Source organism: Schistosoma haematobium, chromosome ZW (assembly GCF_000699445.3).
Source record: "Schistosoma haematobium chromosome ZW, whole genome shotgun sequence".
NCBI classification, from domain to species: domain Eukaryota; kingdom Metazoa; phylum Platyhelminthes; class Trematoda; order Strigeidida; family Schistosomatidae; genus Schistosoma; species Schistosoma haematobium.
The window spans coordinates 27,056,101-27,070,648 of NC_067195.1; the positions used below are offsets into that span (position 1 = coordinate 27,056,101).

A 14,548-nucleotide genomic window follows, 5' to 3' on the forward strand; every position below is an offset into this window, starting at 1 on the left:
AAGGTTGGCGTTATGAACACATTCAGTGGCTCAGGTTGTTGGGCAATATGATTCAGAATCCACTAAGGTGGTGTAGATGCGCTTATTTTTTCTCTAGATCTTAAGTTTCAGTAGCTCTTCATAAATATTCTTCCATTCCTTTGGGAACCAAGTTCCTAGTGTTTAATCTTTCTCACTACTAGTGACATTACAGTTATTCTTATTCGTTTGCTATTCGATTCGTCAATCTTACATCCCGATTTGATATGGGGAACTAAGCTAATCTCCACGTGCCATACTCTACGATAATCATAACTGACTCAAGATGTGAACGTAAGTCAATGAATAGTCTTACTCAGGCTCTGGGATATACTTATTTCCTTCGTTTTTTATACTTATTAGATTGGAATTTCGACCATACGATCAATTGCCTTAGTTACTGGCAATAAATAACAATCTATCAACTGGCTACCTGTTATGATTGGTAAAGTCGAAAATCTTGCTGCAAATAAGCTTCTGTATGGATTCAGATTAAAGAGAGTAAGTTTTTTATTGTGATGAATATCCTTTTAGTCCTTTGAAGTGGCCGAGTTTCGGTTACTAGCTGCTGAGCTTGAGCATCAGAAGTCGGGTGCAAAATACTTGCACTTGGCACGAGATGATCCCAACAAAACATTCAGGTTGGGTCAAATGTTACTTAGTTTATTCTAGGTCAGTGTTCAACTTAGGACTGTTCCTCACGACGATTCTGGTGTTTCCCATATTTTAGAACATACTGTTCTTTGCGGATCCCAAAAGTATCCTTGCCGTGATCCGTTCATGAAGATGACCCAGAGAAGTCAAGCTACATTCATGAATGCTTTTACTGGTAAATTATATGCGTGTGGCAAATCATTTTTTCTAGCCAGCGATTGGACTATGTACCCATTCAGCACGATGAATAATACTGATTTCCAGAATCTTTTAAAGGTCTATCTAGATGCTGTTTTCCGACCTAAAATCGAAGAGCTTGATTTTATGTAGGTTTAGGTGACTTTTAATTATGATTTTCAGGCAAGAAGGATGGCGTTTAGAACCAGAAAACCTTAATGATATGACATCTAATCTGGTTTTGAAGGGCGTAGTCTTCAATGAAATGAAGGGTGTATTTGTAAGTTTCTCAGATTTTCCTTCTGTCCGTATACACCAGTTTCAAAAAACCTATCAACATATTATGTTAACCTCTAAACTCACTACGCATTATTAACTTCATGTGATACTTGAATTTTATTCTTTTTTCAATAAGATGTTAATCCGGCTCATTCACAGATGCTTGGGTATTATATTTTAAGTCATTCTTTGTAAATGTAGTACTGTTTAGCTTCTTAAACGTTGGTTGGGAAAGTAGGGCTTGAACCAGCATCCTGTTGACCACAGCCTGACTCTTTAACAAGTTCATTGATTCGAACTAGTTTTAGTTACATCAATTCATTTTGTTAACTTAGTTGTCGAAATCTCTCCCGAAACACAAATCCCATATAGGCTTTATACATCTGTTGATCGCGCGTAGTTTGGGATTACCATTAAAAAACTAACCAATTCGCCGAAAAATGTGTCTGTACACTTATTATTTTTCTCACTGTTTATTTCTTTATCATACTACGCTTCATCTATTTTAAGTCCCATTAATACTTGTGATGAGTAACATTTGAAGTTGGCATGTTTATCTTCTCTGCTTCGCTTCTCATCATCCTGCCTGTCTGAGCAAACAAGTGCCTGAAATAAATTCGTCCAACTTAATTCGTATTTGGCTCTCTATTACCACCGCCGCGTAAACAGGGTTAACCTAGGTGGAATATACAAAATCAAACGAAAGATTTATGTTCATAGCTCATTGATCATTCGTTAGTTACAGCTTCAGATTTCGAACAATAAACCCTCGTTTCGCCGAGTTCATAAATGAAGTTTACAAATTCGACTCATTTCCCCGTTTTTGTTTTCAGTTGCATAACAAATGTAATTCCTTTTCAGTCTAACTCATTGAATCGTTTTGCTCAAACTATCAAAAACAAGTTGTTTCCGCAAACTTACGGTTTTGTTAGTGCAGGGAGTCCAGAACGTATTCCAACATTAACCTACGAGTATTTGAAAGAGTTTCACAATAAGTATTACCATCCGAGCAACTCATGGTAAGTGTTCAATAAGTAGTGTAGTTCAGTGTCAGTATTTTTTCTTGCGGGAGAGGTTTCAGTTTGCGTGTTGTTACTATTTTGCTTAACTTTTTTCACTGGTTGATATTCAAATAAAAAAATTAAGAAATGATTCCAGGTATCAAATTTATAGTTGGTTCATTACTGTGCAGGTTTTTATAGCAGTTGAATCAGCATTCAAATTTTGTTCAAAGTAGTGTCACTCACTTTTATTAGCCACAGTATCATTTTTGAGTTTATGTATCGCGCCCAGCAAGTCATTGTAATTCCTATTTACTCACCGACGGGTTGCAGTCTAGACTTAACTGAGGATAAGTTTTACGACCAATTAAATCACACCAATAAAGCGTTTGACATACTGTGCTGCTATCTGGGTTCTTGAATGCTGAAATCGAGCTTCTAGGCACAGAGTTGTGTCGTTTGGGTGGCTAATAAAGACTTAATAATCGCAAGTTGGATAATAACGATTGCCTCATGCTGTTCTTCACAATCCACAACCTGTTTATGTTCAACCTAGTTCCCCGCACAATTGTTGCCAGTATCCCAGCTTGGCTCATCCCAGAGGTCAGATTGATCACATTGCGACTAGCCACCTCAGGTACGGCCGTTTACGAGACTGTCGCTACTTTCAAAGTATGTATCTGGATTCTGATCACACCCTGATTTGCCCTAATATTATCTTGCGCTCCTATTGTCAACAAATCAATCGTTGTAATTGAATCGATGCAAGCGAATTGGCTGCAACCTGTATTTCGTCCAAGTATCCATATCAGGCTCAGTCAATCAGCTACAACGTAGGACCAGGCACATATACGCATCGGTCCAAGTTGCCATACCTCATTAACACAACAAGATGGACACTGGATTCATAAAAGTAGTTAATTCAGAGGTGGTAATATATAAAAGAATGATTGCAATAAGGATCTAATACAGGAAGAAAGAATTAGTTCGTAGAAAGAAAGATATGAAACGATTTTAATCTCTTAGTTTAAGGGAAGACAGAGAGTGTATACACCGACGCCATTGTGATCGATTCTGAGCCATGTCACCAAGAGTCTCCAACCATTGGTTACGATAGTCACGCGGACTCCAACCAAGTAGTCTGCATCTACCAACATGGCTCAGACTAGAAGTCCGTGACTTCAATGACTGATGCCATGTTTTGGTTTGGCCGCCCCTAACTTTCTTCCAACCATTTCGAACACCGGTTAGCATCGTACGTCGTGGTAATCGGTGTTCAGGCATACGTAACACGTGGCCCAACCATCTCAGTCGACGAAGATTCACAACCGCATCAACTGATTTACCATCATCCCTTAATACCCTGCGTCTAACCTCACTATTACTAACCCGGTGGTCCCAGCAGACGCCAGTAATATTTCTAAGGCATCTGTGATCAAATACTAGTAGCTTACGAGTGTCTTCTACTCTTAATGGCCATGTTTCGCTGCGGTAAAGTAAGACAGAACGAACTGCCGCGCAGTATACTTGTCCTTTTATTGATAGACGGATATCTCGCCTTCACCATTGGTGGCGTAAGTTGGCAAAAGCCAAGCGAGCTTTACGAATCCGTGCTGAGATTTCGTCAGACACCGACCCATTAGTACTGATCAGACATCCAAGATAAGTGAAGTTGTCAACGCAATCGACTATTTCACTCCCTATCTTTAGTTCAGGTGTTAACGCAGACCAGTCCTGAAGCAATAACTTGCATTTAGAGGGAGAGAAGCGCATTCCAAACATTCTGGCATTGTTGCTTAGTGCTACCAAAAGACTCTGCATTTTATCAGCGTCTTCACCAAACAGGACTATATCATCTGCGTATTCTAAGTCGATAAGTGGACCTCCTGGAAGGAGATCAATACCCGAGAATTCAGTAAACGAGACTGCTATTTCCATCAATAGGTCTATGATGAAGTTAAACAAAAATGGAGAAAGTGGACAGCCTTGACGGACACCACTTGAGGTTGCAAAAGTAGATGACAGTTCGCCATAAGCTCTGACTCGACTAGTCGTGTTCAAGTAAAGAGCCCTCACAAGGTTTATGTACTTCTGAGGTACGCCTTTTAATGACAGACACTGCCACAGAATCTCGCGGTCTACAGAGTCAAATGCTGCTTTTAAGTCAAGAAAGAGCACCATTGTCGGACGCCGATAAGTATGCCTGTGTTCTAGAATCCATCGAATGGTGAATATGTGGTCGATGCAGTCACGACCAGGTCTGAAGCCAGCTTGATTCTCTCGTGTTTGCAGTTCACGAGTCTTAGTTAGGCGTCTGATAATTATCGAGGCTAGTATTTTAGATATTATATTAGTTAAACTAATCCCTCTATGGTTATCACAGGATGATTTTATCCCTCTCTTATATATTGGGACGATAAGTGATTGTGATCAGTCAGATGGAATAACGTCTAACTCCCAGATCTTAGCTAAAATATTGGTCAACCTAATCGCTAAAATTGGACCACCATCCTTAAAGACCTCTGGAGCCAGTCCATCTGGACCAGCTGTCCTTCCTCGCTTCAGATTAACTATAGCCTTTTGAACTTCTGCTAGAGTTGGGGGACCTACCTCAATGTTCCATTCACACTGTCTGGGAATGGAGGGTAGTTGTAGAGTAGCTGAAGGCCAGTTGAACTGTTCTCTGAAATGTTCCGCCCATCGTTCTAAACGTCTGGACTGAGAGCAGATGAGGGTGTCGTCTTTTTCCGAAATAGTCTGACTTACACTTGACTTATTAATTCCAGTTTCTTTTATTAGTCTGTAGAGCTGTCTTGTGTTTCCTATAGTCGCCGCCTTTTCCATCTCGTTTGCTTTCGTTGCCTACCACTGCTCACGGTCGTTCCTTAGACTTTTGGTTAACCTAGATCTGATTTGTTTTCGCTCTTCATCGTGTTCAGAGCCTGATGGGATGAGATTACGAGAATCCATCAGTGCGATAGACCTTGAGGAAATCCATTGGTTCTTTGTGACCCTGTGGTTTAAATCACTGATAGATGTCACTGCTGTTTCCACAGCTGTTTGTATAGCTTTCCAAGCAACATCTGGGTCAGCCTCGTTTTCAGAACTACCTAATCGTGACCTCAGTTGTTCCTGGAACCTACTTTTGGTTTTCTCGCTACTCAGTTCGGTTTTAATGGGTCTTTTTACTGTGGCTTTTTTGCGTCCAGTGAGGCGCAAGCAGATGCGTGCCCGTATTAGAGCGTGGTCGGAGTCCAAGCAGGTACTCCAGAATGAGCGACAATCTTCTACCGACCCTCTCCAACGATGACTGATGGCAATATAGTCTATTTGAGTCCATCGTTGGTTTGGTGTAGGGGGTCGCCATGTTAGACGATGTCTCTCCTTATGCTTAAAATTTGTGTTTGCTAAAAATAAACGATTGTCTGAGCACAGTTGCAGCAGACGATCACCATTATCTGTTCGTTGTGCCGGTATACTAAAATACCCACCTAAATGCCTTTCTGTTTGGTTTAAACTACCTACACGGGCATTAAAGTCACCTGCTACGAGTACTATGTCTGAACGTTTAGCTTTCTGAAGAAGTTCAGATAGCTTTCTGTAAAATTCATCTCTCACTTCATCTGAGCTGCAGTCGGTGGGAACGTAGGCAGAAACGACAAAACGACAACGACGTGTGTCCCTATCCTTCCGAGTTCTTACAGAGCCGTTTAGCCGAACAGCACATAAACGATTGTTAACGGGGATCCACTTTGACAGTGCTTGTTCCGCCCTCACGCTCAGGGCTATCCCTACTCCTGCCAATCCACGAGAGCTGGCCGTCGGGTCACCAGATACACGGAGGGTGTATCTCGTTGACTCTCCGTTTTGCCGAGGTGAGGTCAAGTGAAAGACCACACTGGGATCGTGTATGCGTGTTTCAGAGACACAGCATACATCAATGGTACGAGATTCAAGGGTTCTAGCCAGGGAAGCCTGTTGACCGATTTGACATAAGGTGCGTACGTTGAAGGCTTCAATGTGTAGTTTGGAGCGAGGTTTCAGTAGATCTGGGAGAGTGTTTTGAGCACTAGAATCGTTAGCTATGGTGACACTTGAGGGGAAAGCCGAAAAAGGAAGTTTAGAGGTGAAAGTCAATGTAGGAGCAATAATAGGAAGTGAAGAAGGAGGTTGATTATGAATACAGTGGTCTTGAGTGCTGTTAGAGGTATGAGGGCATTTAACACTTCCCGGTATCCCATACCGTGGAAAAATTTTTCTGGAGGTACTTGAAAAGGAAATTGGGCTAGGGGTGGTCTTAGTGATCTGAGAGTGTGGCCGTAGTGCCGAAGGGACAACTGCTTGAGGTCGGTCACACACGACCTTTTTATGGGTAATTTTTGTGTTAGCTTCGTACTTGTTGAGACCTTACCGCCGGAGACGGATATCCATTGGATAAGGCGAGGTGTGCATTTTTAGGGTCGACCTTTTCTAACCTCACCCCTCCTTATGGGAAGGTAGCATCGCTGTCATGCTGGTTGTCTGAAGGAAACATCTTACTGCTATGACACCTCTGTACAGTCAGCAGTACGACCTCGCCTTCGGACCTTGGGTTTGTTGCTTTTAGTCTTACCGCTCTTCAACCGACCTGTCTGACATGGTAGGACCTTGAGGAACGGTTGTTCCAGCCAGTATAGCTCGGTTGCTTCATCACGATAGGCAAGCCCGACTACCACGTCAAGGTAGCAACAACGGTCGGGATATCAGACTCAACTCGAGCTACTACCAGTCAACCGAAAAGTTTATATGGGGACTGGCTGTATTTGCTTGATAATGGCAAGGTCACTTGCGGCTCTACGAAACGTCTTGCTTATAATCACAGTTTCTATAAGCTCCATTCGACCCCTTATAGCACATCGATCTACTCTACTGGATAGCGAGCTTGATGCTATATGTAGACCTGTAACTCGAAGAATTTCTTAAAGCACGCCTGAGAACCAAGTGACTTGGTGATCAATGCACGGTAATGAGTTGAAAGCACCAGCTGCATGTAGTAACTCCCGGGTCACTAGCAGAAAAATGTCCGGTGTCAGTTTAACATTGTATGAGGTTGATGATACGCCAATCAATAGTAACCTTCAAAAATAAGTCCCCATCCAGGTCGGAGATGTAATGATCATGTACTCACTTTTCGTTGAATGCTATAGCATCACACTTACTAAAGGATAGTAGTCGTTGTATTTCATGACGTCAGGAGCCCCTTCAAGTCGTTGGACAGGACTATGGTTTGAAAGTGTCGGTAGAACAAAGTTGTATCTAAAACTTCTTTTCATATATTGAAGAGCTCTACTAAAAAACACCTAAGTCACAATGAAGCCATTCAACTACTTCTTCCTCATCGTTGCAATACCGGTGTAGAGTAAGACGGTTTCTTAATCTCCTTATTTCTCTCCAACTCCGCCACCTATATTCTGGAAACTGCTCCGAAGGAAGTACGTGGTGATGGTGTGGATACGTATCCCAGGAAGAAGATTTTCGAATTCGAGTATGCAGGTGACGTCTTACTGCACGATGACATGCTATGCAAATAACATTTGGTTAACCGACATTCAGTGTCTTCAAGGTCGGGATGTAATTTGCACCTTTCGAATTTAAAGTACTTTTAAGAGACTGTCAGGAGCCTATGGCTACACTCAATCTTTTTGGAGAATCACTAGAAATAGTCGAAAAGTTCATGTATCTGGGTTGTTAGATAACTGCTGTTGGTAGCGTGGCTGGTCAGGTCAATATATGCAATGTAAATCAGAGCCTTGTATGCCAATTATTGCTCTCTGTGGTGCTATCGTAATTTAGGCCCGTCTGTATTAGATTGAATTCACAACAGTTTGTTAAAAGTAGTTTTCTGCTAACTGAAGATATTCATCGACCATGCACAAATATTGTTGTCTTTGAAGGGTTTCTTACATCTTATGCCTATATCACGTTAGAAATGGCAAGCTTCGACAATATGTATTCGGTTGCAATAATGATAATTCAGTTGGTGTTACCATCCATCCACCGACTTGTGTGTTAAAATCATCTACTGTAATTGCTACATCTGAACACAACCGGGAAAACCCACTGTTTAATTAGTTTGAGCTACAATCAGTGAGAGCTCTGGCAAAATATGACGAGGTGACTTCGGGAATCCCTGTCCTCCCTGACTCTTATATAGGTAAAAAGCTCAAGAAAGGTCGTTGACTGAAATCTATCTAAGAAGTCTCTTTTACTTTGGAAATTAGTGGTAAGTTTACACCAAGAAAAGTTGTTGAGTCTCTAGATACACGAAAGGTGAGTCGCGTTGGCTTTCTACATTGGCTGGATTAGATAAAGTGAACATTCTCTTCTCGATCTTGTATGTGGGTTTTGAAGACGCTGTATATACCAGAAGCACGAGTTTCTAGCTTCTTGTCTTATGAATCCTGTTATTCTTTTTTTATGCAGTTTGGGAGTTAAGAGTTTATTTATGGATAGTTTTTGCTGTCTAGGTCCTTAGTTTTCAGGCCTTATAACTTACACCAAAAATTCATGGAGGGTAGATGAGATGTACTATTTGTAGGTTAAATCTATTTTGACCTCAGTTTATCATAATCAACTTAGGACCTGACGCAAGCGAATTAGACCTCCAGGAGAAAATTTTCCAGCCAATATAATTCGATTAGATCCCCTTGATCTGCATGCTCGGCCATGGAGTTAAGCTAGTGGATTAAGTACTATATGACAGTAAATTAATTCTGTCAGTACTTCCGATTATCGTCTGCTGTGTAATAATTGTCAATTCAGTAGCTCACTGGTTTTGATATTCCTTGGCCTAATAAGTGTCCACTATCAGGGCTGAAGTGCATGAATAGTGGAATTACTGACTATATAATGTCTGGAAAATAACCATTTACTCTATACGTCCATGCTTTTAATTTGATTATGCAATAGTTAGTACATGAGTATTTGTTTATTTGCTGAATCAGAGTAGGTTCATATTATTTATATTAAAGATCCCCACCTAACAAACCTCGTGTTAATTATATTTGATTTTACCTTTTGCATTTGTACAAGCAGTAAAAAGTCGAATTGCAGTACTATTGTGATTGTGAATATGTTGTACTCGTCAAAACAACTGTCGTCACCTTATCACGCTTCATAATGTTTACTGTTAGTCAGGATATATGCATTTTGATGATCGAATTAGTACTTAATGACCCAATAGGTTATTATTTATTATTTACTTATTTGAACACATAAATATTGGTACAAGGGGGCACCAGATATATATATATATATGCGCCACACAAAACAATGAGAATGGGGAGAGAAAAAGAAGGTAAGGTGCGTATAAGAAAAAAAGGACAATAACGACCACAGATTAGTGTATTTATTGGTTTGGTAATTCTTCACACGAAACGCATATTCGTCGTTATCACTCTAGTTCTCTCATTTGGAGTCCCGTATTCGTTAGTCTCTTGAAGTGTTTCCCGGAAGAATAACTAAAACTAATTTCGATACTTCACACGTGGTTCTTTCTACTTTCAGTTTCTATACCTATGGTAATGTAAACCTGGAACAGTGTCTTGATTATCTTGATTCAGAGTATCTCCAACATTACGATTTTTCAGTTCAAGACAACTCAGTACCATTAGAATGTATATGGGATGAACCCGTAAGTTTCTTCAATTTTTGGTCTCGTTTGCTGGTCTGTTGTAAACTTTCATGTTGACGAATCTGATATAAAATGCTAAGCTTTTGCCAATATTGGGATCTGAAATATAGAAGAGTTATGAAGGAGGTTTTTTCTGATGTGATTTTACAAAATTTTCACTTGTCAAAACCAATGAATAGGATGTTAATCGATGGATAGACACAATGATATGTTGTGGAGGAGTGATGGCTTCTCAAAAGACTGTGCAATTGATTTAGGCCCCCGAATAATTAAAAGTAAAGGACAAGACTGCAAACCAGATGAATAGATCTTCGTATAATGGACACGAAATAAGCATAATAAAATGCCATAGGTGATCATAGGAAGTTCTACGTTGTTGCCTCTTCGTCGTCTCTGCCTATTCTCCTACTGACTGCAGCTCAGATGATGTAAAAGATGAATTTTACAGAAAGCTTTCCGGCCTTCGAAAACCTAGGCGCTCTGATGTAGTAATAGTGGCTGGTGACTTTAAGGCTCAAGTAGGTAAACTAAGCGAAAGGGAAAGACACCTGGGCGGATCTTATAGCATCGTGGCTCAAAGAACAGATAATGGCGACCGTCTGTTGCAGCTATGCTCAGATAACCGTCTGTTCCTTGTAAATACTAACTTTAAGCATAAGGAAAAACATCTTTTAACATGGCGACCCCCTAATTCGTTACAACGTTGGACCTCAATACATCACATCGCTATCAGCCACCGATGGAGGTGCACGATGGAAGACTGTCGCTCATTCTGGAGCACATGCTTAGATTCAGATCATGCTCTAGTACGAGCGCGTATCTGTCTGTGTCTTACTGGACGTAGGAAAGACGCTGCAAGTAAACCTCTTAGGGCCCTACTTAATGATAGTCAAGCTAAGAGTATATTTCAGGAACAACTAGGAAAACAGTTAGGTAGCCATGTATGTGATGCCCACCTCGAGGTAGCATGGAATGATATCCGAAAAGCTGTGGACACAGCAGTGATATCTGCTAGTACAGTAAACCACAAGGTTAGGAAGCAACACTGGATCTCAGCAGCATCTACCGCACTGATAGATGCTCGAAAACTCATTCTATCTGGCTCTGAACATAATGAAGAGCGGAGTTAGCTTAAGCGTAAGCTGACAAGAAGCCTACGCAATGATCGCGAACAGTGGTGGGTAGTGAAAGCAAGAGAGATGGAAAAGGCAGCGGCAATAGGTAATAGCAGACAATTGTTCAGACTCGTTAAGGAAACCGGTATTAGGAAACCGACTGTTAGCGAAACAATCTCAGAGAAAGATGGACATATCATACATTCTCAATCCAGGAGACTGGATCGATAGGCAGAACACTTTATTGATCAGTTCAACTGGCCTTCAGCCACACTTCGGTTTCCCACGATCGGTAGTCAACCTGAATGGCAAGTTAATGTAGGTCCTCCGACTCTTTATGAAGTTGAAAAAGCTATCGGAAATCTGACAGGTTTACTTCTGAGATTTTTAAAGATGGTGGTCCAGTATTAGCAGTGAGATTGACTGAGGTCTTAGGTAGAATTTGAGAACTGGACGTAATTCCATTTGACTGGTCTCAATCACTGATTGTGCCAGTCTATAAGAAAGGACAAAGGTCCTCTTGTGACAATCACAGAGGAATCAGTTTGACTAATATAGTGTCTAAAATATTCGCTTCAATAATACTTCGACGCCTAACCAAAGCTCGTGAAGAGCAGATTAGAGAAAATCAGGCTGGTTTTCGATCTGGACGTGGTTGTATAGACCAGATATTCACACTACGTCAGATCCTAGAACACAGACACACATTCAGACGCCCCACAATCTTATTGTTTCTCGACCTTAAGGCAGAATTCGACTCGGTTGATCGTGAGGTTCTATGGCAGTGTTTGTCATTGAAAGGAGTACCAAAGAAGTACGTTAATCTTGTAAAGGCTCTCTACTCGAACACAACTGGTCGAGTGAGAGCTTATGGCGAACTGTCATCAGAATTGATTACCTCAAGTGGTGTTCGTCAGGGCTGTCCACTCTCTCCATTCTTGTTTAACTTTGTCGTTGACGTGCTTTTAGAGATGACACTTTTCTCGGCTAAATTTCCAGGGGTTGAACTTCTACCGGGAGATTCACTTTTTGACCTAGAATATGCCGATGGCATAGTTTTATTTGGTGAAGACGCTGACAAAATCCAGTCTTCTGAACACTATAAGTAACAATACAAGCATGTTCGGGATGCGATTTCCCCTCCCCTCGAAATGCATCGACACCCAAACTAATGATAGGAAGTGAAGTAGTTGGGCGTGTCGACCGCTTCACTTATCTTGGGAGTCTCATCAGCCCCTGTGGTCTGGTGTGTGACGAGATCTCAGCACGGATACAGAAGGCTCGACTAGCTTTTGCCAACTTGCGTCATTTATGGCATAGGCTAGATATCCGTCTACCAACCAAAGGACGTGTTTGCTGCGCAGCAGTCCGTTCCGTCCTACTTTATGGCAGTGAAACGTGGTCGGTAAGAGTAGAGGATATTCGTAGGTTACTAGTATTTGATCATAGGTGTCTTCGAAACATTGCTCGTATATCCTGGGACCATCGAGTAAGTAACGCAGTTGTTAGGAAACGGGTACTAGGTAAGGATGGCAAACCGATTGATGAAGTGGTGAAACTTGATCAGTTGAGATGGCTCGGACATGTGTTACGTATGCCCAACGACCGACTTCCTCGACGTGTGGTGTTTCACGGTATAGAAGTAAATTGGAAGAAAGCTAGGGGTGGCCAGACCAAAACATGCACAAATCCATGAAGTCACTGATAAGTGGACTGAGTCGCGTTGGCAGATGTAGACTACCTGGCTGGGGACCGCGAGATGATAGCAACTGATGGTTAGAGACCCTGAATAACAAGGCTCAGAATCGTTTGCAATGGCGCAGGTGCATCCACTCTTTGTGTTCTCCCAAATTCTAATCTCCTGATTCTTCCTTGTCTCTTTTTTTCTCTTCCCAAATTTATTTCACTGGATTATACTCTTTAAATAACATCTTCAAACCCTAATCTTTCCGATTACTGCTTATACTGTTACTACCTCTACCACTATGGGATTTGAATCGACAAGTGTATCTCTGTGCTAGTGTAGTGTGGCAACTCGAATTGATGTACGTACGTACGAAGTTCTACGTTGTTACTGACTGACTGACATAAGAAATTAGCTTTTAGGTCACTCATTCTCCAATCGATTATGACCGAACTGTTAGGTCTAATTTTTTGACAGAGTATCAATAAGACTATGTTTATTCAGAGTATTTTAATCTTATTTCTTCTGAAAACTAATCGCTTTCTTTAGTTGAAATGTATATGGACAACATTCATACTGTAAATTATGCCTTACTATTACAAAGGTTGAAGAAAATTGAGCATAATTTTCCCCAAACTCTCTCATATCGTGGCTGCATTATATCCTCTTATAAGATAGTTATGCTCACTGCTTTCATGCTATCAAAACAGTTCCACAGACGTATGATATCTGAATATTTTACAGTTAAGAGTCTGTAGAAGTAATCAGAGATAGTTTCGAATTCTAAACCGATGACGACACTCCTGTCTTTTCCAAATGTCTCCGTCATAAACAATAAGATCTCTTTTAATGACTGAATAAGTCCTTGGTTATATTATCGGTCAAACAGTATGGCTTAGTATATGTTATTCTTGCTTGTTTCACTTCATAGAACGATGCTTTAGCTATTAGAGCCCTCAACTTTCATTTAATAGAAAGCAGGTTTGAACTACGCTTCATCTGTGGTCCAAGTTTCCGGTTATCATCAGTAACGTTCACATAGAAGATTATTCAGCGGAATACATGGACGTGTACTTAGTTACTTATTTATTTTAATTAATTATATGCGATTTCCCATTTTCTACACTATTCTAGGATATTTCAGCGAATTTCAGGTCAGTCTTTGTTCTTCCTTGTTTTTCGGCTTCCTCCAGAGATCGGGTTACTAATTAAGTTTTATTTACATTGCGTTTGTATAATTTAATCGATTTGATCAATGGATTTATCCGATAACCTAATTAATACATTTGGTCTTGTAAATTACCTTTTGTAGAGATTAGTTCAGTTGACATGTGAACCAGATCCAATGAATCCCCACCCAGATCGTGAATGCTGTGTATCTCTTAGCTTCCGTTTGGATGAGTAAGTTTACATTATTTGTGCTTGGACTAACAATGAACTGAAGCTCCGGAGATGAGCTAATTTATAATAAGTGAAGTAGAGAGCTTTCAGTAATTCAGAATCGAATGAGTCACTATCGTCCATTGGGTGATAAAAAATTAGTTATCGGATAGTTAAAAATCCAAGTAAAATTAAAACAGAATTAGGATTTATATTAGTTGAGACGGTTGTTATATTTCTTCTCAGCTTTGTATCTACATGGAATGTTTCCGGATTCCTCAAATAAGTACGGTTTCATTCATATTAATTGAACACTCAGTACCATAACATTTGAACTTCCACATTTGAAAGCTTTGTTTCTAACTTATGTATTACGTAGATTAACTTGGTTTTCAGATGACATTATTGGTATTTATTTTCCACTTCAATGTGATTGATAACTAGTTTCGTCAAGTCTTCTTGTCTTGTTTCTATTAGTTCACCCAAGATTTAATGGAATTAAAATATGAACAGTGAGTTGAAACACTATTATTTTAAGGTGGATAATTCTTTAAAATGTATGGCCTTT

The 14,548-nt window shown here is 40.4% G+C and overlaps 1 protein-coding gene across 1 annotated transcript in view; it reads left to right on the forward strand.

Annotated features, from left to right (window-relative positions):
• Window positions 1-14,548, forward strand: part of PITRM1_1 (Presequence protease, mitochondrial) — a 39,391-nt gene that overhangs the window by 1,677 nt on the left and 23,166 nt on the right. The window contains exons 2-9 of the mRNA XM_051210871.1: window positions 382-519; window positions 553-659; window positions 696-847; window positions 884-998; window positions 1,033-1,129; window positions 1,990-2,147; window positions 9,675-9,801; window positions 13,913-14,001. Of these exons, the coding sequence (XP_051070889.1) occupies window positions 457-519; window positions 553-659; window positions 696-847; window positions 884-998; window positions 1,033-1,129; window positions 1,990-2,147; window positions 9,675-9,801; window positions 13,913-14,001 (908 nt within the window). The 5' untranslated portion in view covers window positions 382-456. The remainder of the gene's footprint in view (window positions 1-381; window positions 520-552; window positions 660-695; window positions 848-883; window positions 999-1,032; window positions 1,130-1,989; window positions 2,148-9,674; window positions 9,802-13,912; window positions 14,002-14,548) is intronic.